At 42.9% G+C, this 27,447-nt stretch overlaps 2 protein-coding genes across 7 annotated transcripts; one reads left to right on the plus strand and one right to left on the minus strand.

The window, feature by feature from the left end:
• Nucleotides 1-13: 13 nt before the first annotated feature.
• Nucleotides 14-17,608, minus strand: PRPF4 (pre-mRNA splicing tri-snRNP complex factor PRPF4). 3 transcript variants are annotated; one of them, XM_055271396.2, is made up of 14 exons: nt 17,407-17,608; nt 16,452-16,629; nt 13,622-13,808; nt 10,059-10,146; nt 9,580-9,659; nt 9,309-9,402; nt 8,413-8,507; nt 6,547-6,605; nt 5,973-6,096; nt 4,540-4,629; nt 2,211-2,333; nt 1,992-2,099; nt 1,785-1,903; nt 14-1,316 (listed from the first exon to the last, which is right to left on the minus strand). In XM_055271396.2, exons 1-14 carry the CDS (start codon nt 17,431-17,433, stop codon nt 1,123-1,125), a joined length of 1,566 nt encoding a protein of 521 aa, XP_055127371.1. In that variant the 5' UTR covers nt 17,434-17,608; the 3' UTR covers nt 14-1,122. The 3 variants fall into 3 exon arrangements, with proteins under 3 accessions (XP_055127371.1, XP_055127370.1, XP_063492145.1); XM_055271395.2 differs by having other exon boundaries at nt 16,452-16,632; nt 17,407-17,548; XM_063636075.1 differs by lacking the exons at nt 9,309-9,402; nt 9,580-9,659; nt 10,059-10,146; ... (1 more) ...; nt 16,452-16,629; nt 17,407-17,608 and having other exon boundaries at nt 6,547-6,644.
• CDC26 (cell division cycle 26) lies at nt 17,593-26,484 on the plus strand. 4 transcript variants are annotated; one of them, XM_063636088.1, is made up of 5 exons: nt 17,715-17,794; nt 18,588-18,616; nt 20,053-20,162; nt 20,949-21,070; nt 26,052-26,484. In XM_063636088.1, the coding sequence occupies exons 4-5, from the start codon at nt 20,990-20,992 to the stop codon at nt 26,226-26,228; spliced, it is 258 nt and encodes an 85-aa protein (XP_063492158.1). In that variant the 5' UTR covers nt 17,715-17,794; nt 18,588-18,616; nt 20,053-20,162; nt 20,949-20,989; the 3' UTR covers nt 26,229-26,484. The 4 variants fall into 4 exon arrangements, with proteins under 4 accessions (XP_063492159.1, XP_055127405.1, XP_063492158.1 ...); XM_063636089.1 differs by lacking the exon at nt 18,588-18,616 and having other exon boundaries at nt 17,593-17,716; nt 20,087-20,162; XM_055271430.2 differs by lacking the exon at nt 18,588-18,616 and having other exon boundaries at nt 17,656-17,794.
• Nucleotides 26,485-27,447: the final 963 nt, after the last annotated feature.

Genomic DNA, 27,447 nt, shown 5'->3' on the forward strand with positions numbered 1-27,447 from the left:
ATACCCATTAGGGTTTTTTTCGTTAAAGTACCCTTTAATACACGAAGTACATCCTTTAAATAGCCAACAGAAAGGAGGTTGTACAATAGAGACATCATGTTTGCTTTCTAAACATTTGTTTGACTCCTGACACAATGGTTTTGCTTTGGGGTAACATGAACGTTGCCAAATTTCAAAGGAAAATAAAAGATATTTTCTGACAAAGCAAATGTTCAGTTCAGAGTTGCCTGATGCAGTCAGCATTCCAAGCAAACTCAACAGGAAGAGGTCAAATCTTCTTCACTGCATAACCATCGGCATGGCTGCGGTCTACTGCTTCATATCCCATTCTCCAGGGAAAGGAAAAGTGCTCCCTATGATGCACTGTTTAACCAATGAGTGGTGAGATGTGCCTCTTTACCTGAGGGCTTCCAGACTATAGTTCAGCCACCTTGCTCTCTGGGTCACATGTAGTCCTGAAGCATGTACCATGTTATGGAAAGCCAAGTTTCAAGAATTAAAAATGCAGAGTCAGTCACAATCCTGGGTGCTGTGAGGAAGGCTATAAGGCATTCGAACAAATTTTTTTTTTTTTGAGACAGGGTCTTGCTCTGTCACACAGGCTAGAGTGCAATGGTGCAATCTCGGCTCACTGCAACCTCCGCCTCCCAGGCTTAAGCATCCCTCCCACCGCAGCCTCCCAAGTAGCCGGAATCACAGGCACAAGCCACCGCGACCAGCTAATTTTAGTATTTTTTTGTAGAGACAGCATTTGCCATGTTGCCCAGGCTAGTCTTGAACTCCTGAGCTCAAGCGATCTACCCACCTCGGCCTCCCAAAGTGCTAGGATTACAGGCGTGAGCCACCATGCCTGGTCAAACAAAAGATTAATAAAAACAATGTCTACACAGTTCGTGGCAGGGCGTAAAAAAGTAATAAATTTTCAACCATGAGGGGCTCACCATCACCTAGGGATTGGGCTGCCTGCCTGGAGTGGGGGCTGACATGAAGTCCAATTCTATTGAGGGTCTACGCATGGTAATTGCAGAAAACATGATAGAACTAAACACTTCAATTCTTCTCTTTTGCGGAAAACGGCTCCTTAGAGAGAGCTTGAGGTTCAAGTCCTTTTTCCATTGTCATCTATTCAGCCATCCAGAGCTTGAAGGTCCTGTCATATGAGCAAGTGGCTATGAGCTGCCCATCGGAAGAAATATCTAGGCCCATCACTTTGCCTTCATGGCCAGCCAGAGTCTTCAGCGGGGACCAGCCTGGGTGCGTCCAGATCTTGGCTGTGTTATCATAGGCACCAGTAAGCAAGAAGTTCCCATGGATAGCTACAGCAGAAGAGAAGGGGAATTGCTAGAGGAATTCAAGTATTCAAAAGAGAAGACAAAAGCACAAAAGTCTGCAAAAACATACTATTTTTAAAAAACATACTATTTTTAAAAAAACCTATTTCTACAGACTTAAGGGAACAAATAACAGTAAGGTCTTTTGGCTCATTCCCTGACCGAGAATCTGTTCAGAATAATATTAAGGATTCAGTGCTCAGAGCATCCATGGAGGAAAGAATGAAGCAAAGCACTCATGAAAGTCGTCTTTACTTCCTGCAATGAGAAGCATGCTTTCCCACAGATCTAAGGGTATGGCAGGGGGAAGGAAATTATAATTTGCTCCTTTATCAGTAGGTCAAATTCTCTCCTGTTCTACTTCTCAGTTAAGCTAAAGCCTGGCCTGCATTCCACAGGAACACAATACTGTTTGTCTGTGTCATTTAGACCTAAAACAGGAGGAAAGCTTACGCTCAAACTTGACGCCAGTCACTAAGTTCTGATGAGCAGGGATGGTGTAGACGCAACGCCGCTGTCGAAGGTCCCACACTTTGCAGGTGTTGTCACCACTGCCGGTTGCAATGTGATAGCTGTGGATTGGATGCAGTATTGAAGTTAGAAATAGAGTACCTGCTGACCCAGAACGCTTTTTCATCCCTCATTCAGTGTTTATTTTACCCATTGGGGGAGAAATTTATTCCATAGATTTCTTTCAGGTGGCCTTCTAAGAACATGATACAACGTCCTGTGCGTAGGTCCCAAACTCGACCAAATGCATCCAGTCCTCTGAAAAAATAATTTATAAATGAACACTTTGAATCCAGTTCTCTGTGGAAGCAGGTATACGTAAGAGGTGAGAGTACTGAGCTGCCCCTGGCTACATGGGAGAAGCCTTACCCAGTGCCAGCCAAAGAGCCATCTTGATGGAAGGCAATGTCATACACACCCATGCTGTGGCCTTCCTGATGCAGGATCTCCTCTTGAGCCTCCAAATCCCATAAGCGCCATGAACGGTCATAGCTAAAACCAAATCACACTAACAATCAACCAGCTGGTATTTATTCAGTTTCTACAACACAAAGTATTATAAGTCATTATAGCTTAAGTTATTAATGCTTCTGAAACTATTCATATAACCATATTAACAGGAAGCTCCTTTCTGACATAAACGATGACTCGACAACTAAGCTTATCTACCTTAGGTGCTAGCTGAAAACCATGGAATCGCTGTAAACCTCTAGGGCTTTTTTTTTTTTTTTTTTTTTGAGACAGCATCTCACTCTGTTGCCCAGCCTGGAGCACAGTGGCGCAATCTTGGCCCACTGCAACCTCCACCTCCCGGTTCAAGCCATTCTCCTGCCTCAGCCTTCTGAGTAGCTGGGACTACAGGTGTGCGCCACCATGCCCAGCTAATTTTTGTATTTTTCATAGAGATGGGGTTTCACTATGTTGGCCAGGCTGGTCTCGAACTCCTGAGCTCAGGTGATTCACCCACCTTGGCCTCCCAAAGTGCTGGGATTATAGGTGTGAACCACCATGCCCAACCTAGTGGCTATTTTAATAACAGGATTCCCCAAGAATGGCCCAGCAAAGACTCTGTTGCCTTCTTTCTGCCTCCACTGTTATATTCTTTCATTCATCAAGCATTTATACATTTACTAGGCCCTAAATTGGATGTTGGGGATGCAAAAATCACTCATACACAAATAGATCAATGGAAGAGAATAGGAAGTACAGAAATAACCACACATATATGGTCAGATGATTTTCAACAAGGGTACTGAAACAATTCCAACAGAGAAAGGAAAGTCTCTTCAATACAAGGTGGTATAACTGACTATGCACATGGAAATAAAGACAAAAGAGACAAACTCAATTAAAAAAAAAACAAGCAAAGCATATGACAGAGCACTCAAGAGCAACAGTGATCAGGGCAATAAGAATGAAAATCATGGGAGATCACTACACACCTGCTAGATTGGGCAAAACGGTAAGACTGACAACACCAAATGTTAACAGCGATGTGAAGTAACCAGAACTCCAGGAATGTAAAATGGTGTAACCATTTTAGAAAACTGGTGGGGAGTTTACAAAAAGTTAAATATACATCTAATACCTCTACCCTATGACCCAACAATTGTACTCATGTCCACAAAAAGCCTGGTACAAGAATATTTATAGCAGCTTCATTCTGACTGGCCCAAACCTGGAAACAGCCCAAGTGTCCATCAACAGGAAAATGGATAAACTATGGCATAGTCATAAAAATGAATAACCCCCAGCAGTAACAAGGAATTACTGATACATGCAACAACATGAATGACTCTTAACAATGTTATGCTGAGTGAAAGAAGCCTGCCACAAATGAATTCACAGTATGAATAGACATAATTAATTTATGGTGATAGAAGTCAGATCAGCAGTTGCTTTAGAAGGGGGAGTTGGCTGGAAAAGGGCATGAGGGACCTTTCTGGGGTGATGGACTGTTCTCTATATTGACAGGGGTGTGGGTCACAGGAATGGTACGCATTTGTAAAGACTGACAGCACTGTACACTTAAAATAAATCTATTCCATTGTATGTTAATTATAGCTTAATGGAAAAGTTCTCTAACAGATTCTAGCCTCCCTGAACTTACAGAACCAGGAAGGGAGACTTATATACCTGTAGCATTGGACAAGAGTGAAAATACTTGTTTTCTGGTAATTTGTAACTCTGAAATTTCAGATTAATTGTAATTTAAAGGCAAATATGGCTGGGCGGGTTACCTCATACCTATAATCCCAGCACTTCGGGAGGCTGAGGCGGGAAGATCACCTGAGGTCAGGAGTTCAAGACCAGCCTGGCCAACATGGTGAAACCCTGTCTCTACTAAAAATAAAAAAATTAGCTGGGCATGGTGGCACGCGCCTGTAGTCCCAGCTACTCAGGAGGTTGAGGCAGAAGAATCGCTTGAACCCGGGAGGCGGAGGTTCCAGTGAGCCGAGATCGTGCCACTGCACTCCAGCCTGGGTGACAGAGTGAGACTCCACCTCAAAAAAAAAAAAAAAGGCAAATATACTTAGCCCTCATTATATTAAACATTCTCCTCTGATTCCAATTCCCTGCAGCCCAAGAAAATCCTACCTGAAGATCTCTGCTCTAAAAATTTACCTGGCAGATAGCCAGAAAGGGTTAAGAAGATGCCACAGGCCTGTATGGATAAAACAATAACAGGACGGCTCACCAGGTGGTGCCCAGGAAACGTCCTGATGGATGCCACATTACCCGGGCCACACGCACTGTATGGCCTTCAATATCTGCCACTGGTTCATCACTGGAAAGGAACCAAACATATAAACAATTTTATAGACATATAAATATTCACAAAACTGATTACCTTTTGTGCAGATATACCCATTCTGTACAACACGAGAGGCTAAATTGTAACTACACTTGTAAAATGCTTTGGCCCAATAAGCAAAATAGTCATTCTGCACCAAAGGAGTACCTGGATTCTAGAAAGAAAACATGCTTTGGAAGAGATATAAGGACACAGAAATCACATAGTTTTGGTACAAGTGGATTACAGACAAATCTTTTTCAAATTTAGGCCTGTTCCAAGATCCAAATGAAAAAGGAACTCCTAAATAGAGACGAGGCTTAGTCTCCTTTTGGTGGCCATTAAATTCTGCTACCCAGCAACCACCAAAAGATCTGAACATCAGCAAAAGGAAATAAACATGAACTCTAAGGAGGGCAATTAAAAAGGGAACTTCGTCAATGTGCATACACAGAACAAGCCAAAGCCTGAGGGGAATAAATATTGCTAAGTATTACCAAAGCCAATTAAAACCTGCTGTGCTCATAAGTGAGACCCTGTCTGTTGAGGAGTGAAGACACTAATTAGCTCTTATAAAAATTCTCAAGTAAAAACCTTCATGTGTTTTCCCAAAGAAAGAAAATTAACAATTAAATTCAGATGGCTTTTGGCCAACAGGGTGCTTCCAAATTTTTTTTTTTTTGGAAAACAATCATATAAACACATTTTTAAAAACTGTTGTAGTTGGAAAATACATTCCAGGTAAAGGATGATGCTGTTGGGAGGAGACATCTCCTTGGTAATACTGCTAGACAGAACCTCACTTTCCTCTCCCCTGTGGCTGTTTGCTAAGAACCAATGAACTGCCAAGAATATTATCTTTAGTTCATTGTTAATCTATCACGTAGGAGGTAGGCTGGATCTTTCTGGAATAAATGGAGCTAGGAAATAGTGGTCACTAGGCTATAGGCAAAAATCAAGATCTAAAGTTAACAGGTAAGAAAAAACTGACATAACTCCTTTAGTAAGAAAAGGCCTAATAATTTCAATTTTCCACTTACTTCATTTTCATACTAAGTTACCTTGACTCTTAAACCATCTTGGGGGTTAAATGCCAGATTTTTTTTTCTTTCAAGATGTAGTCTTGCTCTGTCGCCCAAGCTGGAGTGCAGTGGTGCAATCTCGGCTCACCACAACCTCCACCTCCCGGGTTTAAGCAATTCTCCTGCCTCAGCCTTAAGGTGTGAGCCACTGCGCATGGCCTAAATGCCAGATTTTTAACCTGAGGTCCTGGGGTCCAACCAATCAAACATCTACTTTAGTGATGGCAGTATGGGCCACAGAACAGTGATATTCACCTGTCCAGACTCCAAAGCTTCACAGAGCCATCAGCCGCACAAGAGGCCAGGTTGACATCTTTTTGGTCCAAGGAGACAGTAGATTTGGGATGGAATACAATTGCTCCTACATTTGTGTTATGCCCTAAAGGAGTGTAAGAGATGCAAGTTAAAAGGTTCCTGCCTCTTTATAACCCATGTACAAATACAGACTATGATGAACATCACAGGTAAGTATATACTAGGGAACATGTGGACATACAGAATATTAAAGTGACTATTCAACTATTAAAACATCAACTATTTTAATTTAAGCTAATATTTAAATTATATTTTTTTAAAAAAGCAAAACACAAAAAAACCCATTGTGGTTTTTGGTTTAGAGATTATAAAATGCCAGAGTGTGACTGGACATGAGAGAAAAGTGGATGTGTAGGAAGTTGTGATAGTCCAGTCTTGAAGCCAGAGGAAACCAAGTCAAATCAAATCAAGAATTAATGCTGTGTGTATGGGGTGTGAGTGTCAAGCAGAATTTAAGGCTTAACTGAGTTCACACTGGGAAAAAGACTGAGATTTGGATAAGACTCTAACTTACCTCGAAGAGTGTGAAGGAGGTTGCAATCAGGAACAGACCAGAGCTTGCAAAGCCCACTCCTATCAAATACAAAGGAAAGCATCTCAGCCAGGGTTGGTCTGGGAAGGAAAAGGTACCTTGGTAATATTACTAAAGGACGATCTCTTCTCACCCCCAGTAAACTTTACAATGGCTGACAGAAAAATAAAAGCCTTATAGTTGGAAGGGTTATAGAAGAAAAAGCTACCTCCAGCCCGCACGCAACCAGAGGCTTCTGCTGGACTATAATCAACACTACACCAGTAGCCATTCTCCTTAACTTTTGGATCCACTTGTGAGGGAAGGTGGGGCAAATTAAACTATCCAATAATACTAATATTAATAGTGATACTATCCTTAAATATGAATAGTATTTTGCTGATTACAAAGTATTTAAATTTCTTTTTTTGAGAAAGAGTGTCACTCCGTCACCTAGGCTGGAGTGCAGTAACGTGATCACAGTTCACTGCAGCCTCAACCTCCCAGGCTCAAGCAATTCTATCACCCAGCCTCCTGAGTAGCTGGGACTAATAGGTGCATGCCACCACACCTGGCTAACATTTTAAAAAATTAAATAAATTTTTAAAAAGTTTTTGGGCCAGGCGCCGTGGCTCACGCCTGTAATCCCAGCACTTTGGGAGGCCGAGGCAGGCAGATCACAAGGTCAGGAGATCGAGCCCATCCTGGCTAACACGGTGAAACTCTGTCTCTACTAAAAATACCAAAAATTAGCTGGGCATGGTGGCAGGCGCCTGCAGTCCCAGCTACTTGGGAGGCTGAGACAGGAGAATGGCATGAACCCAGGAGGCGGAGCTTGCAGTGAGCCGAGATTGCGCCACTGCACTCCAGCCTGGGCGAAAGTGTGACACTCCGTCTCAAAAAAAAAAAAAAAAATTTGTAGAGACAGGGTCTCACTATTGTTGCCCAGCCTGGTCTCAAACTCCCGGGCTCAAGTGATCCTCCTGCCGTGGCCTTCCAAAGTGCTGGGATTACAAGTGTAAGCCACCGTGCCTTGCTGGCCTTAAACTTTTTAGAGACTTCTTATTTTGGAAATTTTTCAACAAATTACTTTTGTATCTATTATCTCGGATGATCTTTCTAACAGACCTGTGAAGTAGGTACGGCAGGAACAACCAAACATTATAGTGAGGGTAATGAGGCTTGGAGAGGTGGACTCATTTGTGTAGTCCCTTGGCTTTCTCCTGAACCCGTCTCAAGGTCGGTCTAGTCAAGTAGCTCCTGTGTATTCAATCTAAGTTTCCTTTCTCATTAGATAGCCATGTCCCACAAAAAAACACAACCAAACTCAAACAAAACAACAAAGTTACCACATCCTGAGTTTTCTGCGTATGTGGTGATAAGAAAATAAAACAAAGATAAACCAATAATTAACGTTTAACGAGTCCTTACTACATACCAGGCACTGTCAAGGCAAAATGCTTTACAAACACTACCTCATCCCACTTTACAGATGAGGACACTGAAGCTTACAGAAATTAAGTATCTTAGCGAGGTCACATAACTGGAAAAGAAAAGCCAGACTGAGTTATGGATACTAGTTGGTCTATAAACTCACTACAGGACCTGTTCCAAAACACTAGTGTCAAGAATGTGACAGAGTGCTTTATGTAATGGATCTCTGGGGTCACTGGTGAAGAATGAGAACGGCTAAACCAAGGCTACATTGTATTATACAACAGGTAGAGCACTGACTGACATCTGTAGTTTGGTGTGATCATGAGAAGCAGAGAAAGAGGACGTAGAAATAGACGTCTAACACAAATGCTAATTTTTTTCCTGAGCCTGTTCCCCATTTAGGAAAAAATGTCATTGTAAAATGGAACTTACCAACAAGCTGTGGCCAGCATCTTGGAATTGGGACTAAAGTGACAGTAGGAGATAGGCCGATCATCCCCAATCTGACTGCAAAAATTATTCAAAGACTTAAAAAGAAAAAAAACACACACACGGTGATCAGTAATAGGTTAATCTAAGAGTTCCTTTGCTTTTCCACCATAAAAAGAACAACAAAGCAGCTTTTCAGTTTTAACCCATCCCAAGATTCTTCTATGGTTTTGTTGCTGCTGTTAGAAGACACATACATTGATATATGAAGCTATATGAAACTCCAGCATGCTGTTTTCTATAGTCTATTTTTTGAGACAGAGTCTTGCTGTGTTGCTCAGGGTGGAGTGTGGTGGCGTGATCTTGGCTCACCGCAACCTCCGCCTCCTGGGTTCAAGCAATCCTCCCGTCTCAGCCTCCCAAGTACCTGGGATTACAGGCGCATGCCACCACACCTGGCAAATTTTTGTATTTTTAGTAGAGACAGGGTTTCACCATGTTGACCCGGCTGGTCTCAAACTCCTGAGGCTCAAGTGATCCGCCTGCCTCTGCCTCCCAAAATGCTGGGATTACAGGACTGAGCCATTGTGCCCAGCTGTTTTCTACAGTCCTAGTATCACAACTTCTGAGTCAGCTAAATATAAACAGAAAACCCCAGAGAAACTTTGACATATTAACAGGGAGAAATAAAGAATAGAACCATAGGCCTCTGCTGAGTACAAAGCACAGTAAGCTCCTGCCACGTTAACTGATGGCTCCTTCCATGTCACAGCAGCTCAACTCAAGCAGGGAGGAATCATTCTAGTTGCCTCTACCTTCCCAGAGGTGAGCCAAAGTAGAAAAGTCAAATAAACATGAAGAACCTTTAAGATGTGGGACAATCACTGGGAGCATCTTACCCGGAGAGACTTGTGCAGCTCTTGCATCTGGGAGGTCCTTGTTGTCTCAGGAATCTCCTTATGGAGTCGGGCCTCTTCCAAGCGTTTCATTGCCCTGCGACACAGAAACACCATCACCAGGAGCAACAGGGCTGTAAACAAGGACCCACATGTATCTCTACTCTACCCCTCAATTTCATTTAACAACCATAGTCTTTATCAAGCCCTCAGTTCCTGAGAGGAAACACACACAAAAAATATGCTTCTTTCTTCTACTGGAGGCTCTCTTTACCTGGGCAATGAATAATTAGCAATCCATAGTCTTGCCACCTTCAAGCTATTTGGTCCTTCATGATACCAGGTTTGCTGATACTGAAAGGCAAATTAAGAGCAGAAAGGTCAAGTCTGAAGCATTCTACTCCTCTTATAACTGTCATTTCTCCATTTTAACTGCCCAGAAGGAAGGTGAATTCGTTCAGTAATAGGATGAAATCAGGCATAGGACTTTCTACTGTATTTTTTTCTATGATATGTAATTAGATGGTTATACCAGGAATGCTATGATTCTTTCCTGACTGGAAAACTCACTTAGCTCCATTCATACTTACAAAGGAACCAAAACTACTACCAGCAACTATTCTTGAATGGTAGAGCCTTCAAAGACATTTCCCCCCAACATCTTAGCAAAGCAAACCATTGAAAGCAGGAAACGAGAGACCTATCCCCTCATTTCCTTCATGTTTATACTGTGAAGTTAAAGACAAGTTCTACCTCTTCTTTGGACTTCTTAGACTTCTCATCATCTTTTTTGGTCTTTTTCAAGGCATCAGTACCGACAACTGAGAGGATATTTCTTAACCTGTTAAAAAAAAAAAAAGATCAGAATTTAAACATGGTTGAGATAACACTGTTTTTAAAGTACACTTTAACAGTTTTAAACACTGTTATTAAAGCTCCCCTAAGATGGGAGCAAGCCTTTACTATTCTCTCACTGTTCAAACCACCTAGCAACCTTTTTTTTTTTCTCTTTTTAAGAGATGAGGTCTTGTTGTTGCCCAGGATGGAGTGCAGTGGCATGATCAAGGGTCACTGCAGCCTCAACCTCCTAGGCTCAAGCGATCCTCCCACCCCAGCCTCCCGAGTGGCTGGGACTACAGGTACACTGCTACAACTGGCTAATTTTTAAATTTTTCTGTAGAGAGAAGGGCTTGCTATGTTGCCCAGGCAAATCTTGAACTTCTGGGCTCAAGTGATCCTCCTGCCTCAGCCTCCCAAAGTGCTGGGATTATGGGCATGAGCCACTATGCCCAGCCCTCCAGGAACCTTCTTTAAGAGTCAAGTGGGGATAGCTAAACTCCCAGTGTGGTTTCTCCCACTCAGTCTTCTCTATTTGGAAATTCCCAAAATTCAACTATAAGCAATTACTCTATTCAGTTTAGAGTCAATGAGCCCCTACACTGCTACCACTTGGTCTGTGAAGACTGCCAACTTTCACTCAGTGCCACAATGTACTGGAAACTGACTCAGGTGCTAACTATACAGTGATGACTAAGAATCGGTTCTTGATTTCAAGTAGCTTAGTCCTGGGGAAACAACAGAGAGTGCTGGCAAACTATAATTCATTATATTACCTATCACTACAGCAGTCAGCACAGAGTGCTAGAGGGGACTTTGTAACGGGCATCTAACTAAGCTTAGAGGATCAGGGAAGGCTTCATTAAGAAAAGGTAATATGTAAATTGAGTCCTCAATTAATCAGGTCAAGGGGGTCAAGAATAAGAAAATGTCAGGCAAAGGGTTAAACAAATAAGGCCTGGAGGTAAGAAAAACATGTTGAGCTTGCAGTCACAAATAATTCAATACGGCTGGAGCGTGGAACATAGAAGAGGACTGGTGAAGAACAGGGCTGCAAATGCAAGGAGGAGTCAGGTCACAAAGAATTGCTAATGCCACGCTCAGGAGGATTTACAGGTGAGAAAGACCCCTGAAACAGTACAAAGAATGGATTAAAAGGGAAGAATAATGGCAGGGAAATCAGACAGTACTGTTGTAGTGACGCTCTGAGTCACGACGGTGGACTGAAATTCAGATAGTAGCAGTAGTGTCTCAAAGGATTCATTTAAGGAACATAATAATGAATAAGATAGACTTTGCTGGTGGAAAAAACAAACTAAACAATAATAAAAAAGTATACCCTTTGAAAAGGCTAATAAAATAACATACTATGACAGAGAACGGAGGGGTTAGGTGTGACGAAAGGCTTCTTTGAATAGGTGGCATCTATGCTGAAACAAAAGAATAAGAAGTTTGACAGGGATCCAGGTTAATAAAAAATGAAGAAGGCCGGGCGTGGTGGCTCATGTCTGTAATCCCAGCACTTTGGGAGGCCCAGGCAGGCGGATCACTTAAGGAGTTTGAGATCAGCCTGGCCAACGTGTTGAAACCCCGTCTCTACTAAAAATACAAAAGTTAGCCAGGCATGGTGGCACATGCCTGTAGTCCCAGGTACTTGGGAGGCTGAGGCAGGAGAATGGCTTGCACCTGGGAGGTGGAGGTTGCAGTGAGCCGAGATTGCACCATTGCACTCCAGCCTGGGTGACAGAGTGAGACTCCGTCTCAAAGGAAAAAAAAAAAGAAGAAGAAAAGCCTCTAAAAGCCAAGAGAGAAGAATAAAAATAGACTAATCATGTGGAAAGACATAAAAAGAACTAGCATATTCCATAAGGACCAATGTGGCTATTCTAGTAAATTGGGGAAGGGTGATATGGGTAAGGCTGAAGACCTTACAGACCATGGTAAGAGTGTTTTACTCCAAGTATGAGAAGACAATCTAGGATTTTAAGCAAGCAATTAACACAACATGTTTGGGGCTATCACAATAGTGCAGATTTGAAAGCAGTAAAGATAGAGCAAAGAAGATAGCTGGAGTTGTATCTCACAAGTAGAACAGACTAGATTTTGCTAATGGATTATAAAGGAGGCTAGGCAGATGTTCAACTAAAAATTGTACGAGTATAGGAGAGAGGTGGGGAAATATTTCAATTCAGATGTCTCAAGTTTGAAGTACCTGTGGGATACCTGAGCTGCAATGAGAGATTTGGGAATCATCAGAACACACAGTGAATGATGCCATGGGAGTAGAGCTGATCACCAAGGGCAAGTAGAGGAAAAGACAGCCTGTAAAGGGCAAGCAGAGAAAAAGAGGTTTAGAAGGTAAGTGAGAAGAATTAGCTAGTGAGAGAAGAGGAAAATCAAGAGGATTTGGTCTTAGGAGAGTGAAGGAAAGGGAGTAGTTCAAGGAGGGAGTATTTCAAGGAGGGAGTGGCTGGCAGTATACTAGGGCTATTCTTAGTAAAGGTGGATTGGTGATCTTAATAAAGAGCAATTTTAATGTGGTAGGGGTTGGTCAGTTTGCAGCAGGTTGAAGAGTAAATAAGAGTAAAGACCTCAAGGGAGTAATAGAAAAAACCCTTCCAACAAGCTGGATGATGAAGGGGAGATGAGACAGTGGACAGCGAGACCAGAGGGGCTCCTCATAATTGTGTGTGACTAGACCACAACTAAAAGACTTCGCAACCTGAAAATAACAAGAGGGCATTATCCGAGGATGGTACCCCTCTTCAATAAAATCCAAAAAACATTTATCAATGTTTTAGGTCACTGATATAGAATGCATTTGATGTCTCAATTTTCAAAGCCCAACAACAAATGTTTATCCAATTCAAAACTCACACTGGGGAGGGGAGGCAAGGGAGCACGTTAGCACCCTCTTCCCAGTCTATACAGAAAAACGGGCCAGGCATGAAGGCTCACACTTGTAATCCCAGCACTTTGGGAGGCCAAGGTGGGTAAATCATTTGAAGTTAGGAGTTCAAGACCAGCCTGGCCAACATGGTGAAACCCTGTCTCTACTAAAAATACAAAAATATAAAAAATAACTAAAAATACAAAAAAAAAAATATGGTGGCAGGTGCCTGTAATCCCAGCCACTTGGGAGGCTGAGGCAGGAAAATCGCTTGAACCCGGGAGGTGGAGGCTGCATTGAGCTGAGATCACAACACTGCACTCAAGCCTGGGTGACAGAGCAAGACTCCGTCTCAAAACACAAAACAAAACAAAACAAAACAAAAACAAACAAACACAAAAAAGAAAAATTAATAGTGGAGTAAAAACTGGCCTAAGACAGATTATGGGCTAACTCATATAAACACAGTAAGATATTGTTAACATGATTTGAGACATTCTATTAAAGTTCAACTAAATGATCAACCAAAATTTGGAATAGAACCCTGTGATTATAATAAAGAAAAAAAGTAAATATTTAGAAAGGCAACCTTTCTCTTCTTTCAGCAGGACCCTCTCCAAAAAGTGTGATGGGTTCCCCCAAGGCTCTAAGGCAAGCTTTGACCTCTGAGTCATCTGTGGAAACATTGATCTGCCGGGCTCGCTTCCTTCTCTCAAACTCAGCCAATACTTCTGCCTGTCGCTCGCTGATATGCTCTTCAATTTCAAACACTTCTCCTATTAAAAAGAAAACAGGCAACATCAGCAGATCTTCTTCAAATACAGAGAAATAATTTCTAGTAACTGCAGTCTGTGTATACCCTGAGGGAAAAGTAACTGTCTATTACACATTTTATAGTTTACTGTTTTTCAGTTTATTAAATTATGCCAAACACATAAACCTAAATGACACAGCTTCAAAAGGCAAGAAAATGGTTCAAGCCACCTCTTGTTTCATTTATTAACTTTAAGCCACACACTTTGGCTGAGACCAGCAAGTAAGAGTACAGAACATCTTTTGCAAAGAGTTAACTAGGCTGTCTATCCAGAAGATGTAACAGAAACATTATTGTAACAACGGCTAAAGCTATTTATTCTCTAAAAGAGACCCAGTATAGGGATACTTAACAAATAATTAACTAGTAAACTGCAAATAATTACCATGAAAATGAGAGTTCCACAACTATAAGGATTTCTGGATAATCTAGCAATAGTTTTGAAACCCACACCAAAATGTAAGTGTGATAAAAAATGAGAGGTACAGTGGTGACGTTATATTTAAGATAGTATAAAAAGTTTAAAAAGTCACTAGGCTACAGTGCATGTGTTTAGAAAATGTGTGGGAGGATCAATGAGAAACCTGACAGATGTCCCTACTGCAGAGGAGTCTTCATTTTATGCCTTTTGGTATTGTCTGAACTTCTTAGGACAAATATGCATAATTTTATTTTAAAAATATAGTAGACCTCTCATTACTGACATGGAAAGATATCCTCAATGGTATATAAAATGAAAAATGGGGGTTATACAACAATTTATATCATGTTTTCATTTACGGAAAAAATTACATATTTTTATACCTGTATTAAAATTCTCAGAAAGATATACAATCAATTAATTTAAAAAATATAGGATTTTCTACTTCACACATTTATACATTGATCTTTTAAAAGAAAAATAACTAACTTTTTTTGACACAGAGTCTTGCTCTGTTGTTCAGGCTGGAGTGCAGTGGCACAGTCATGACTCACTGCAGCCTTGAACTCCCACCTCAGAACCCCAGTTAGCTGGGAATACAGGCACATGTCACCATGCCCGGCTAATTTTCTACTTTTTGTAGAGATGGGGTATCACTATTTGCCCAGGCTAGTCTTGGATTCCTGGGCTCAAGCCAGACTCCCGCTTCTCAGCCTCCCAAAGTGCTGGGATTACAGGTGTGAGCCACCAGGCTTGGCCACTATTACTTTTATAATAAAAAAAGATCCCAGCTACTCGGAGAGGCTGAGGCAGGAGAATGGCGTGAACCCGGGAGGCGGAGCTTGCAGTGAGCCGAGATCGCGCCACTGCACTCTAGCCTGGGCGACAGAGCGAGACTCCGTCTCAAAAAAAAAAAAAAAAAAAAAAAGATAACTCAGCCAGGTGCAGTGGCTCACGCCTGTAATCCCAGCACTTTGGGAGGCCGAGGTGGGTGGATCATTTGAGGTCAGGAGTTGGAGACCAGCCTGGGCAACATGGTGAAACCCTGTCTCTACTAAAAATACAAAAATTAGCTGGGTATGGTGGTGGGCACCTGTAATCTCAGCTAATCGGGAGGCTGAGGCAGAAGAATCACTTGAACACAAAAGGCAGAGGTTGCAGTGAGCCAAGGTTATGCCACTGCATTCCAGCCTGGGCAAGAGAGTGAGACCCTGTCACACACACAAAAAAGATTTCACTTTGGGTAAAAAATAATTGGAAAACTTCAAAAGGGAGAATATCATGAACCACTCTAGCTGCAAACCAATGCCAGAACTATGTTAGATCTCCAGAAGACAAATGGAATCAATCTGAATCCAAATGTACACTGAATTTTTGATAAGACTGCTCACTCATAGAAGAAAAACTATGTAACAGATTGTAAGAAAAAGGCTCTCGGCCGAGCGCGGTGGCTCACGCTTGTAAACCCAGCACTTTGGGAGGCCGAGGCGGGCGGATCACGAGGTCGAGATCGAGACCACGGTGAAACCCTGTCTCTACTAAAAATACAAAAAAAATTAGCCGGGCGTGGTGGCAGGCGCCTGTAGTCCCAGCTACTCGGAGAGGCTGAGGCAGGAGAATGGCGTGAACCCGGGAGGCGGAGCTTGCAGTGAGCCGAGATTGAGCCACTGCACTCCAGCCTGGGCGACAGAGCGAGACTCCGTCTCAAAAAAAAAAAAAAAAGAAAAAGGCTCTCTGCATGATTATAAGGGGGTAGGCAAAATACAGCCTTATAGCTGCAAGTTTAAGAATTGAAATTCTGCCGGGCGCAGTGGCTCACGCCTGTAATCCCAGCACTTTAGGAGGACGAAGCGGGCGGATAACAAGGTCAGGAGTTTGAGACCAGCCAGACCAACATGGCGAAACCCCGTATCTACTAAATATACAAATTAGCCAGGCGTGGTGGTGTGTGCCTGTAATCCCAGCTACTCGGGAGGCTGAAGCAGGAAAACTGCTTGAACCCGGGAGGCGGAGGTTGCAGTGAGCCAAGATCGCGCCACTGCACTCCAGCCTGGCAACAGAGCAAGACTCTGTCTAAAAAAAAAAAAAGGAAATTTTTTGACATTATAAAACTGGTGATATTTAAGTTTAGGAAGGTATTCATTATCCAAAGAGGTAAAGATGGGCTCACAATTTGCATCTTACCAGAGGTTATATTAATATTTCCAGCTTCGATCCCTGCTTTAAGTCCTTCTTTCCCCAAAATCCCAGACTCTCCTTTGGCCAGACGCTCCCTCTCCTTTTCTTCCAAACTTCCATAATAGATGTGTGGTTTCTTCACGACCGGAGCAACTAAGTCATCGGGTGCTTTAGTTTTGGTTGCCTGCTAAATCAAAGATCTGGATTAAACTAAGGTTTAATCTTGGCAATTTACCGGACTTCACCAGACGATGAAGCTCACCCTGAGTTTCACAGTCCTATTTCTTCCGTAATTGAAAGGACAAATTGGACACTACTTAAGACGTTCTTCATTGATTTGAGGTGAGGGTAGGGGGAGGGTGTTTCAGTCCTTCACTTTGGTTGACAGGATTGATAAAACTAGTGAGGTTCTCTCGGGTATTTTCCTATGAAAGGTTTGCTCTGGAATCTGTTTACTTCATTCCGTTGGAAGTGTTCAACCTCGTGTTTTATGATGCTTCCAGGATTACTGCTCATCACTGGGGAAATACTAAGGATAGATAAAATAACCAACGCGGTGCTAAAGGATAACAAGTTACAACATTACAAGTGTATACATTTCAAACGTTTCTAGACGTGAGGTAGTAGGAGTTAGTAGGTCTCATTAAAATTCTGAGATCTGCCAAAGGCATAAACCTTGGCCAAGACACTTCCCTATTTCAGAGCACCGTTACTGGATGAGTCGGAAGAGATGCTTGCCCTTTGGGGCTGTAGTGGGAGAGGTGCAAATAAGCTACAGTCCACGAAAGCGCTTAGGGATCAGGAAAACGGTGGTCCGCTGTGTATGACACCACTGAGTCCCGCAGCCTTCCTCTTCAGCCCTCCACCGCCTTCTCCCGCTCCTTAACGGCCCCTTCCCACAAAAATCCCCTTCCCCCTTAGCGCTCCCTGCCAGAGTGAGCTGAGATCCCGGGCTCTGTACCGTGGAGGAGGCTCGCGAGGAAGCCATATTGCGCTCTGGAGCCGCCAGGCCCTAGCGAAATCCAAGCACTCTGTTTCAGACCGTCCACCGCGCGCCCAGCAGAGCAGAAGTGCGTCACTGACAGGAAGTGCGTCACAGACAGGACGTGGGCCAAGAGGGGTCACCGCCGCCGGAGCGGCGCGGAGCATGATGGAAGTCGTAGTAGGAAATGGCGTCGTGGCATTGAGGGGCGTCCCTCCTAGAACCTCCAAGAAAAGCTCGCGGAAGACGAGGTTCTGCGGAGAGAGAGGCTCCAAGCAGTCTGGGAAGTGTAGTCCAGTTGGCTTAGCAGTAGTTTCGTGGGGGGGAGCCGAGGTTCCGGGAAGGGGCTAGGCCGGCTTGAAAAGAGGTAGGTGAGTCGCCTCGCGCGGCTCGGGGCTGAACTCTGGAGCGAGTCAAGGGCTTCCTGGGTCCGCTGTGTCCCCTGGGCCTACGGGGGCGTTTACGTCTTCTTGGAGCCGAGGACCATGTTACCATAGAAACCCTTGCCTGGGATCCGAGGTACAGGCCTGGAGCTAGGGGACGAGGACTGTTCTCCTCCATGGTCCGGAAGTCTTCCCAGGGGCCCCTTCTGAGCTTGATGGCTCGGCGGTGGATTTGGGCTGCGGCGAGAGATTAAGCTAGAAGAGCCCGCTAGTGCCAAAGTCAAAGAAAGACCCGGCGGAGGAGCTTCGGCCTGATTTTGTTGATTTGTCTGCAGCCCGGTCTTTGTATCAGATTGAGAGTAAGATGATGGATAGGAAGGTGTCAGATAACTTTGTACGTCTCTCTGCCCTGCTGGATGCTGGGGCGTTAGAGACGAACAGGATAAGGTTTTTATCCCCGCGTGGGCAGTGGGAGATCCTCAAAATATTGACGTTTCCCTAGCTGGCCAGATCCTCATCCAACCCCGTAGAACAATTACAGCAATAATAGATGTTATTTATTGAACATTTATTAAATGCCAAATAATATTCCAAGAGCTTACTCTGCATTACGTTATTCACTTCCTACAACAGCAGAGTAGGATACAGATGAGGGAACTAAGGTCTAGTGAGAAACGAAACGAATTGTTCAAGATCAGTGGTGTAGTGGGATTAAAACCTGTGCCCTTTAACCTCTACAGCCAGCACTTTTAACTGTTACTCTATACTGCTCCCTAGTGGCCAGTTTTTCGCATTTTACAGAAAAGGTAATATGTATAGATTTTTTTTTTTCCTCCTTTAGGTATCCCTATCCCTCTCTTTCCCTCTTTGGAACTTTGGCTTTCTCTACCATTTGTCTGCATTGGAATCTGGTAGAAGATAATGCCTGATTTAGTACAAAGCAATTTGAAATGTAATGTGCCAGTGTTTTGTGTTGATAATATCATCTGTAGTATCCTAAGCTTCATGGGAGAAGGAACTGTTTCTTCCTTTGTATACTTCACAGTCCTTAGTTTCAGCCTAGATACGTGTAATAATTTGTATCTGTACATACTTTCAAGGAGTTTTCACTTCCATCATTTTCACTTAATGCTTATCATGTTGACCGTTATAATTTTTATAGGAGGCTAAAATTATTAACCAAACTGAACAGCTTGCTTCGATGACTTCTTTATGTGTGAAATAGGAATCATTTCATCAACTTCACAGGGTTTTTGCGTTAAAATAAGAATGTAAAGAATGGGAATGGAAAAACAGCACGGTGCTCAAGAATGATCTCACCTTTTATTCAACAAACATTTACTGACTGTTTTTATAGATACACTTTAGGGGATGCTGTGGAGAATATACAAATGATGCCATCAACAGATATTAAACTCAGCTGGGGGGGTTGTGTTTTCTCAAAAACAAAACAAAACAAAATGGTTTTCATTAACATAGTATTACCTTGGGATTTCAGGCTGTGGAATGCTCTCCTGAGCCTCTTTTCTTTTCTTTTCTTTTTTTTTTTTTTTTTGAGTTGGGGTCTCATGGTGAGGTCATGGCTCACTGTGGCAACCTCAAACTCCTGGGCTCAAGTGATCTCCTTCCACCTCAGCCTCCTGAGTAGCTAGGACTACAGGTACACACTACCAGCCTAGCTATTTTTTTTTTTTTTTTTTTTGAGACGGAGTCTTGCTCTGTCGCCCAGGCTGGAGTGCAGTGGCGCAATCTCGGCTCACTGCAAGCTCCGCCTCCCGGGTTCATGCCATTCTCCTGCCTCAGCCTCTCCGAGTAGCTGAGACTACAGGCGCCCGCCACCACGCCCGGCTAATTTTTTGTATTTTTAGTAGAGACGGGGTTTCACCGTGGTCTCGATCTCCTGACCTCGTGATCCGCCCGCCTCGGCCTCCCAAAGTGCTGGGATTACAAGCGTGAGCCACCGCGCCCGGCCCAGCCTAGCTATTTTTTTTACTTTTTTGTAGAGACAGGGTCTTGCTATGTTACCGAAGCTGTACTTGAGCCTCCTTGTGCACTCTTCTCTCTGCCTGCCCTTCAGAAGTCAACTAAGACATCATTTTCTCCAGGAAGGCTTGCCTGACATCCTTGTCCACCCCACACTCAGCCCAGACTGGATTAGGTGCCTGTGTGATGCCAGTGCCAGTATCCTCATCAGGGTTCTCATTACATGATATCACAGTTTTCTCTTTTGTTTTCCCCACAGATTATGACTGTACCTTTTAACTCTGTAGCTGGAGCACAAGAAGTGTTTGTTTAATGAATGACGTACACATTAAAGATCTGTTTGGATGCTGAGGATAATCCTGTGAATTGGTGAGTTGGAGTTTTTCTGAGATTTAGCAAACTGATTTTAGCATTCAGGAGTGATCACAAATCTCTGACAATTCTCATGTAGAGTAGCTTAAATTCACTGGTTTGTCCACTTTCTCCTATAACTATACTAAGATGTGATAGTTTATTCTTTTAGCTAGAGTATTTCTTTGAATGTGACTGGAACATGAGATTAAAGTGATGGTTGCCTAGAATTTCTCTCTTATAGGCAGTTTGCTATTTTAAATTCTTACAGAAAGAGTTTTTGATTTTACAGAGCTGTAGATCTCCATAATCTAATAAAAATGTAATAATCACATACCTAAAGACTTTAGAAGTTGGCTGGGTACAGTAGCTCTTGCCTATAATGCCAGCACTTTGGGAAAATGAGGAGGGAGGAACACTTGAGCCCAAGAGTTTGAGACCGGCCTGGGCATCAGAGAGAGATCCCATTTCTACAAAAAACACAAAAATTAGCCAGGTATGGCGGTGTACGCCTGTAGTCCCAGCTACTCTGGAGGCTGAGGCAGTAAGATTGCTTGAGCCCAGGAAGTTGAGGCTGTAGTGAGCTAAGGTCATGCCACTGCACTCCAGCCTGGGCGAAGAGCAAGATCCTATCTCTTAAAAAAAAAAAAAAAAAAAAAAAGACTTTCGAAGTCTATGTGTGAATTCAAATAAATTTTTAATACTTCCATTCACTTTAGTATACATGCTTGCAAATTGATTTTATGTTTTGTATCTGAGACTTTATCACCATCAGATTTTCCTCCTCTCTTTCATTTTTAACAGCTAATAGTTCACTGGGTTTGGCCCTTAGTGTTGACTTCAGTATGCTGAGACGAAAACCAACACGCCTAGAGCTAAAGCTTGATGACATTGAAGAGTTTGAGAGCATTCGAAAGGACCTGGAGGTATGAATACAACTTTGTGTTTTTTTGAGATGGAGTCTCGCTCTGTCACACAGGCTGGAGTACAGTGGCATGATCTTGGCTCACTGCAACCTCTGCCTCAGCCTCCCGAGTAGCTGGGACCACAGGTTCATGCCAGCACGCCCGGCTCATTTTTTTATTTTTAGTAGAGATGGGGTTTTGCCACGTTGGGGCCAGGCTGGTCTCAACTCCTGACCTCAAGTGATCCATCCACCTCAGCCCCCCAAAGTGCTGGGATTACACGCGTGAGCCACTGTGCCCAGCCATGAATACAACTTTCAAAGCTTAAGGAATATTTAAGCTAATAATTCTTGTGTGGGCACAGTGGCGTACATCTGTAATGCCAGCATTTTCTGGCCAGGAGTTTGAGACCAGCCTGGGCAACATAGTGAGACCTTGTCTCTATGTTGGGCAGGGTGGCGCATGCCTGAGCTACTCAGGAGGCGGAGGCGGGAGGATTGCTTGAGCCCAGGAGTTTGAGGTTACAGTGTGCTATGATGGCTCCACTGTACTCCACACTGGGCAACAGTGAGACTCTCTGTCATACATAAATATGTATATACACACACATACATACACAATAACTTTAACTTCTGAACTTCAGACTCTTAAACCAACAGCTTATTTGAAATCTCTGTTTGGATGCTTTACAGGCATCTCAAACTTCATGTATGTCTCCTGTGGCTGCTGTAACAAAGTACCACAAACTTCGTGGCTTAAGACAACAGAAATTTATTATTTCACAGTTTTATAGGCCAAAAATTAGTATTGCTGGGCTGAAATCAAGGTGTCAGGAGGGCCACATTCCCTATGGATGATCTAGGGAAGAATCCATTCCTTGGCTCTTCTAGCTTCTGGTGGCTGCTGGCATTCCTTGACTCGTGACTGTATCACTCCAGTCTCTGCCTCCAGAGTCATATTGTCTTCTTTTCTGTCTGTGAAAACTTCCTCTGCCTCCTTCTTATAATGATATGTGTGATTGTGTTTAGGGCCCACCTAATTAACCCAGGATAATCCCCCCATCTCAAGATCCTTAACTTAGTCACACCTGCAAAGGCCCTTTTCCCATATAAGGCATTTATAGGTTCCAGGATTAGGACCTACTAGCTTTGGGGGCCATTTTTCAGCCTACTACACTTAACATGTTAAAAAAAGAAAAGAGAAAAACTCTTGATTTCTCCCTTGAACCAGTCGTCCCTTCCATTCTTCCCCAGTGTTTCCCATCTCAGTATCGATTCAGTTCCTCAGGCCAAAAACCTAGCAGTCATTCCTGAGTTCTCCCTTTCTCTTACGCTTTATATTCGATCTGTCTGTAAACCCTTTGATTCTACCTTCGGAATATGTCTAGAATCCACCCATACCTTTTCATCTTCACTGTTACAGTCCTGCGCTAAGTAACCGTCTTTCCCTGTATAATTGTAGTAGCATTCTAACTGGTCTTCTACTTCCATTTTTGTCTCTTTCAGTGCATTCTGCATCCGGTATCAAGAATGATCTTCAAAAATTTTCAAATCCTGTCATTCCCGTTTAAAACTCCTCAGTAGTTTCCTGCACTTATAACAAAATCTGAATTCTTCACCATGGCCTACAAGATTTTGTATGTTCTAGTGCCTCTCCAGATTCATTTTGTGCCATTCCTTGCCTTGCCCTCTATACCCTAGCCACACTGGCTCTCTTTCATTTCCTTGAACATGCCAAACTATTTATCACTTCCATGGACTTTCCACGTATTATTTCCCCCTGCCTGGAGTGCTCCCTTTCTTCCAGTCTTTGTTTAAATGTCAACTCTTCAATTTAAGAGGCCACTTTTGACCGTATCCAAGTTACATGTGTCATTCCCATCCATGCTGCCTCCATCTCTGTAGCTCTCACAAAGCACCATATTTTTTTCATAGCATTTATTATAATTTACAATTTTTTTATTGTAAAATCATTTACATTAGGAACGTTGATTGCAGAAATCATGTCTGTTTGCTTCACCATTGAGTTCCTACCATCTAGTTCATAGTAGGGGCCCCATATGTATTTTTAAGTGTGGCCTTGCTACACGGTATTAGATGTCCATTAATAAGACTTACATTCTTCAGTGGTCTACAGAATAAATTCCAAGTTCCCTAGCATGGCATATGAGGTCCTTTGTCACTGGTCCTTGCTTATGTCTCCACTTTCACTGCTGGGTTATCTTTAATCTCAATGCCAATACACAAGTGTTCCCTTTGCCAGAAAAGCCCTTTCTTTTTCTTTGCCAGCATAACTCTTACTCCTTCCAGCCCCCAGCTGGGTTAGGCTCAACCTTATCCTCATGTGCTAACCTCTCTCATAGGCACTGTCACTCTCTGTTGTAATTGTCTGTTTGATTTTGTTTTCCCTCACTGGGCCATAAGCTCCTTGAAGTCAGGGATTAGTGTATTTCTCTCTGCATCTGTTCCCTGCAATACCAGGTCCAAAGGAGGGCTCAATGCAAGTCTATTTTCATTTGCTGTCCTATCAGATATCTTGTACTATATGGCAGAGGACAGTACATTTTGCATGTATTCACCAACAGCTTTATTATGTATTGTATATGCTTCATATTAAGACTAATAACTTAGATTTCTTTCCCCCTGCTTCATCCCAAGAGACTTTAGTGTTCTCTAAGTATCATAATTTTTGCTTTCTAAAAACTCATATATTATTAAGGATGAGCTTTAAAGTATGACTTAAACTTCAGTTGTAATGAATCTCATAAAATGCTAGCATGCTGAACTTTGACTCTACAGTCAGCTCACTATTGAGTTAGTCTTTCCACTAAAGGCAGTTATCTAGTGGGTTTTGCCTTGTTTTAGAGTAACTTAGGAAGCAGGGACAGTCATGCCCTAAGCTAAAGTGAAACCAGTAGAAAACTGGCCTGTTTCATTTATTACCAACATGAGTTTGATTATACTACTATGACTCTAGCTTCTGAAACAGCAGTTGCTCAAAGTGGGAAGCCGTGATTTCATTCTACTTGGATATTCTCAGAATGATAGAGTGATTTGCCTTTTCGAACTTGTTTTCACAAAGGTATTTAGGTAGAGCTTTCTAACATCACTTACTAGTAATCAGGAAGGTCATTTGCCACATAAAAGGCAATACCTTATTTTATTCCCTGTAATACTTTGTGAGTGTTGGCATTTATTTATTTATTTTTTTTTTTATTTTTGAGACAGGGTCTTGCTCTGTCACCCTGGCTGAAGTACAGTGGCTTGATCACAGCTCACTGCAGCCTTGACCTGCCAGGCTCAGGTGATCCTACCACATCAGGCCCCCTGAATAACTGGGAATACAGGCATGCGCCACCATGCCTGGCTAATTTTTAAATTTGTTTGTGGGCCGGGTGCGGTGGCTCATGCCTGTAAATCCCAGCACCTTGGGAGGCCGAGGCAGGCGGATCACGAGGTCAAGAGATTGAGACCATCCTAGCTAACATGTTGAAACCCTGTCTCTACTAAAAGTACAAAAATTAGCCGGGTGTGCTGGCATGCGCCTGTAGTCCCAACTACTTGGGAGGCTGAGGCAGGAGAATCGCTTGAACCCAGGAGGCAGAGGTTGCAGTGAGCCGAGATGGCGCCACTGCACTCCAGCCTGGGGACAGACAGAGACTCAGTCTAAAGAAAAAAAAAAATTGTGGAGACAGATGGAGTGTCATTATGTTGCCCAGGCTAGTGTCACACTCCTGGGCTCAAGCAATCCTCCCGCCTTGGCCTCCCAAAGCACTGGGATTTACAGGCATGAGCCACTGTGGTCAGCCTGATGCTTGGCATTTAAATGCCCACAGTTCAGCAGCAAGTGGTGAAGAATGGTGGTAATTCCAGTGATTTGAGTTACTGAGCCATTTTTCTATTATTAAGTAACTTTGGATAAAACATCATTTCACTCTCTTAGAGAAAGTTATCATCTGTCAGGTAGTAGCAGTTACGGGATAAGTGTCTCTTTTTGAAAATGATCAAACTAAGACATACTTTGTGGATTCTGCAGTCACATGTGACTTAAGAGCCAAACCTTTTATCTGAAAACAAAATGAAGCCACAAAACCCAGACCTTTTGATAAGATAGCATAAAACCTTCTTGAGTTACTTTTAATCTCATGGAATCAGTCAGGCTATAGATTTTTGATGGTTATTTCTTTACCAATTTATTTTTCTGTCTATTCTCTAGAATAATAAATTTGTTGAAATGCCCTTTGCTCCCCCTTGTCTGCTCTTACATCTTTCCAATTGTAGCTTCCTGTTGTACCACCACACCCCAACTCCTTACCTCTTGTCTCTTTGGCAGTGTGGACTTCTCTCTGTTATAGGTCATAGCCCTGATCATCCTATAATCGTCTGTTTGCCTGTTTCCCTATTAGACTGTGACATCCTGGAGGGTAGGGGTTACATCTTTTGTTTTTTTTTTTTTTTTGAGACAGTCTCGCTCTGTTGCCAGGCTGGAGTGCAGTGGCGCCATCTCGGCTCTCTGCAACCTCTGACTTCCTGGTTCAAGCGATTCTCTTGCCTCAGCCTCCCGAGTAGCTGGGATTACAGGCATGCGCCACCATGCCCAGCTAATTTTTGTATTTTTAGTAGAGATGGAGTTTCACCATGTTGGCTAGGATGGTCTCGATCTCCTGACCTCGTGATCCGCTCACCTTGGCCTCCCAAAGGGCTGGGATTACAGGTGTGAGCCACTGTGCCCCGCCAAATTTTTGTATTTTTAGTAGAGATAGGGTTTCGCCATTTTTGCCAGGCTGGTCTCGAACTCTTGACCTCAAGTGATCAGGGGTTACAACTTTTAACACCATATCCTCATTGTGCCCCTAAGTATTCCAAACCTAGGATTTCGGTTTATTGTTCTTTACACCCTAACTCTATCCTTTAGCCCATGCCTAGTACATGGTAGGTGTTCTAAATAAACATTTTCTAATTGAAAGAATGTTGCCTTAATCCTAAAACTTTTATACTTTCAGACCCGTAAGAAACAGAAGGAAGATGTGGAAGTTGTAGGAGGCAGTGATGGAGAAGGAGCCATTGGGCTCAGCAGTGATCCCAAGAGCCGGGAACAAATGATCAATGATCGGATTGGTTATAAACCCCAACCCAAGCCCAATAATCGTTCATCTCAATTTGGAAGTCTTGAATTTTAGAGATGGATTATCTTGCATGCCAGAGCGCTGGAATGGAATAAAATGATGGCAGAAGTACAAACCAGATTTAGAGAATTGAGTGCTTGCAGTCAAGCAGAATGTACCTCCTGCAGAGACAAATCCTTCTGCATGAGATTAGTGATGCTTCGCTTGCACTCTAAGCTGGAATCTAAACTCTGGTTTGTCTCTGGAAAATTTGACTCTATAAAACTGATCTGATTTTTTGTTTTTAAAAATAAATATATTTTTGGAAAAATGTGAGGCATCCTTAATGAAGTATAACAGTACTGTTAATACCCAGACTTTAAAAGATAATTGCTACAAGATTAACGTCATTCTTTCCATCTTTATTAAAAGACCCTAAGCACAGGACACTCTAGTTGATCCCTGCCACTTTCACTTAACCCATCTATTCAACAAGTATTTATTGAATGTCTACCATGTGCCACTCAACAAAGATCCCTGCCCTTGTAGAAATTAAATTCTAGTGATGATATTGTGTAAATCTGAAGAAATCGTAGGTACCAGATCTCTTTACAGAATGGCTTTGTAACTAGTTTGGGTATAATGTTGGGAGGACAGGCAGTGAAGGGAAATAAGAGGAATGCTTCTAACAGTTTTGCCATTATTCCAACTTTCCTTCCTTTCTCAACTTGCCTAAGCGTTTTTCCCAGAAAGAACCAGAAAGGCAGCTCAGAGGGTAATTCTGAATCATGCCCTATTGTTTTGGGCATTAAAAAAAATTTTTTTTAAAATTTTTCTTGTTTTACGTAGACAAGGATCTGTGTTGCCCAAGCTGGGCTCGAGCTCCTGGCATTAAGCAGTCCTCTCAAAGTGCTGGGATTACTGTGCCTGGCCTGTTTTCACTAATTCAACACAGGGAATCACCAGCTGTGATCATAAGAGCCTCTTGAATCATCAGTTCTACAGAGACTCTTAGCAGGACTTTAGCCTTTTGGGGGTAGTTTAAGTCTGAGTAATACAAGTGGGAGAGGGCCAGGTGTGGTGGCTCATGCCTGTAATCCCAGCACTTCGGGAGGCTGAGGCAGGAGGATTGCTTGAGTCCAGGAGTTAGACCAGCCTGGGCAACACAGGGAAACCCTGACTCTATAAAATTAAAAAAAAAAAAAAAAAAAAAAAAAGAAGGGCTGGGCATGGTGGCTCATGCCCGTAATCCCAGCACTTTGGGAGGCCCAGGTGGGCGGATAACCTGAGGACC

The sequence above is a fragment of the Symphalangus syndactylus genome, chromosome 3 (assembly GCF_028878055.3).
Source record: "Symphalangus syndactylus isolate Jambi chromosome 3, NHGRI_mSymSyn1-v2.1_pri, whole genome shotgun sequence".
In the NCBI taxonomy this organism is placed as follows: domain Eukaryota; kingdom Metazoa; phylum Chordata; class Mammalia; order Primates; family Hylobatidae; genus Symphalangus; species Symphalangus syndactylus.

Bases quoted from the DNA above. Each gene is read 5' to 3' on its own strand.
- PRPF4 (XM_055271395.2), bottom strand. From the start codon at position 17,433: ATGGCTTCCTCGCGAGCCTCCTCCACG. The intron at 6,606-8,412 runs GTAAGTTCCATT...TGTATTTGATAG, and splicing joins ATGCTGGCCACAGCTTGTTG to GAGTGGGCTTTGCAAGCTCT. The intron at 6,097-6,546 runs GTAAGTTAGAGT...ACACTCCTTTAG, and splicing joins CCTCCTTCACACTCTTCGAG to GGCATAACACAAATGTAGGA.
- CDC26 (XM_063636089.1), top strand. From the start codon at position 20,990: ATGCTGAGACGAAAACCAACACGCCTAGAGCTAAAGCTTGATGACATT. The intron at 21,071-26,051 runs GTATGAATACAA...TTATACTTTCAG, and splicing joins GCATTCGAAAGGACCTGGAG to ACCCGTAAGAAACAGAAGGA.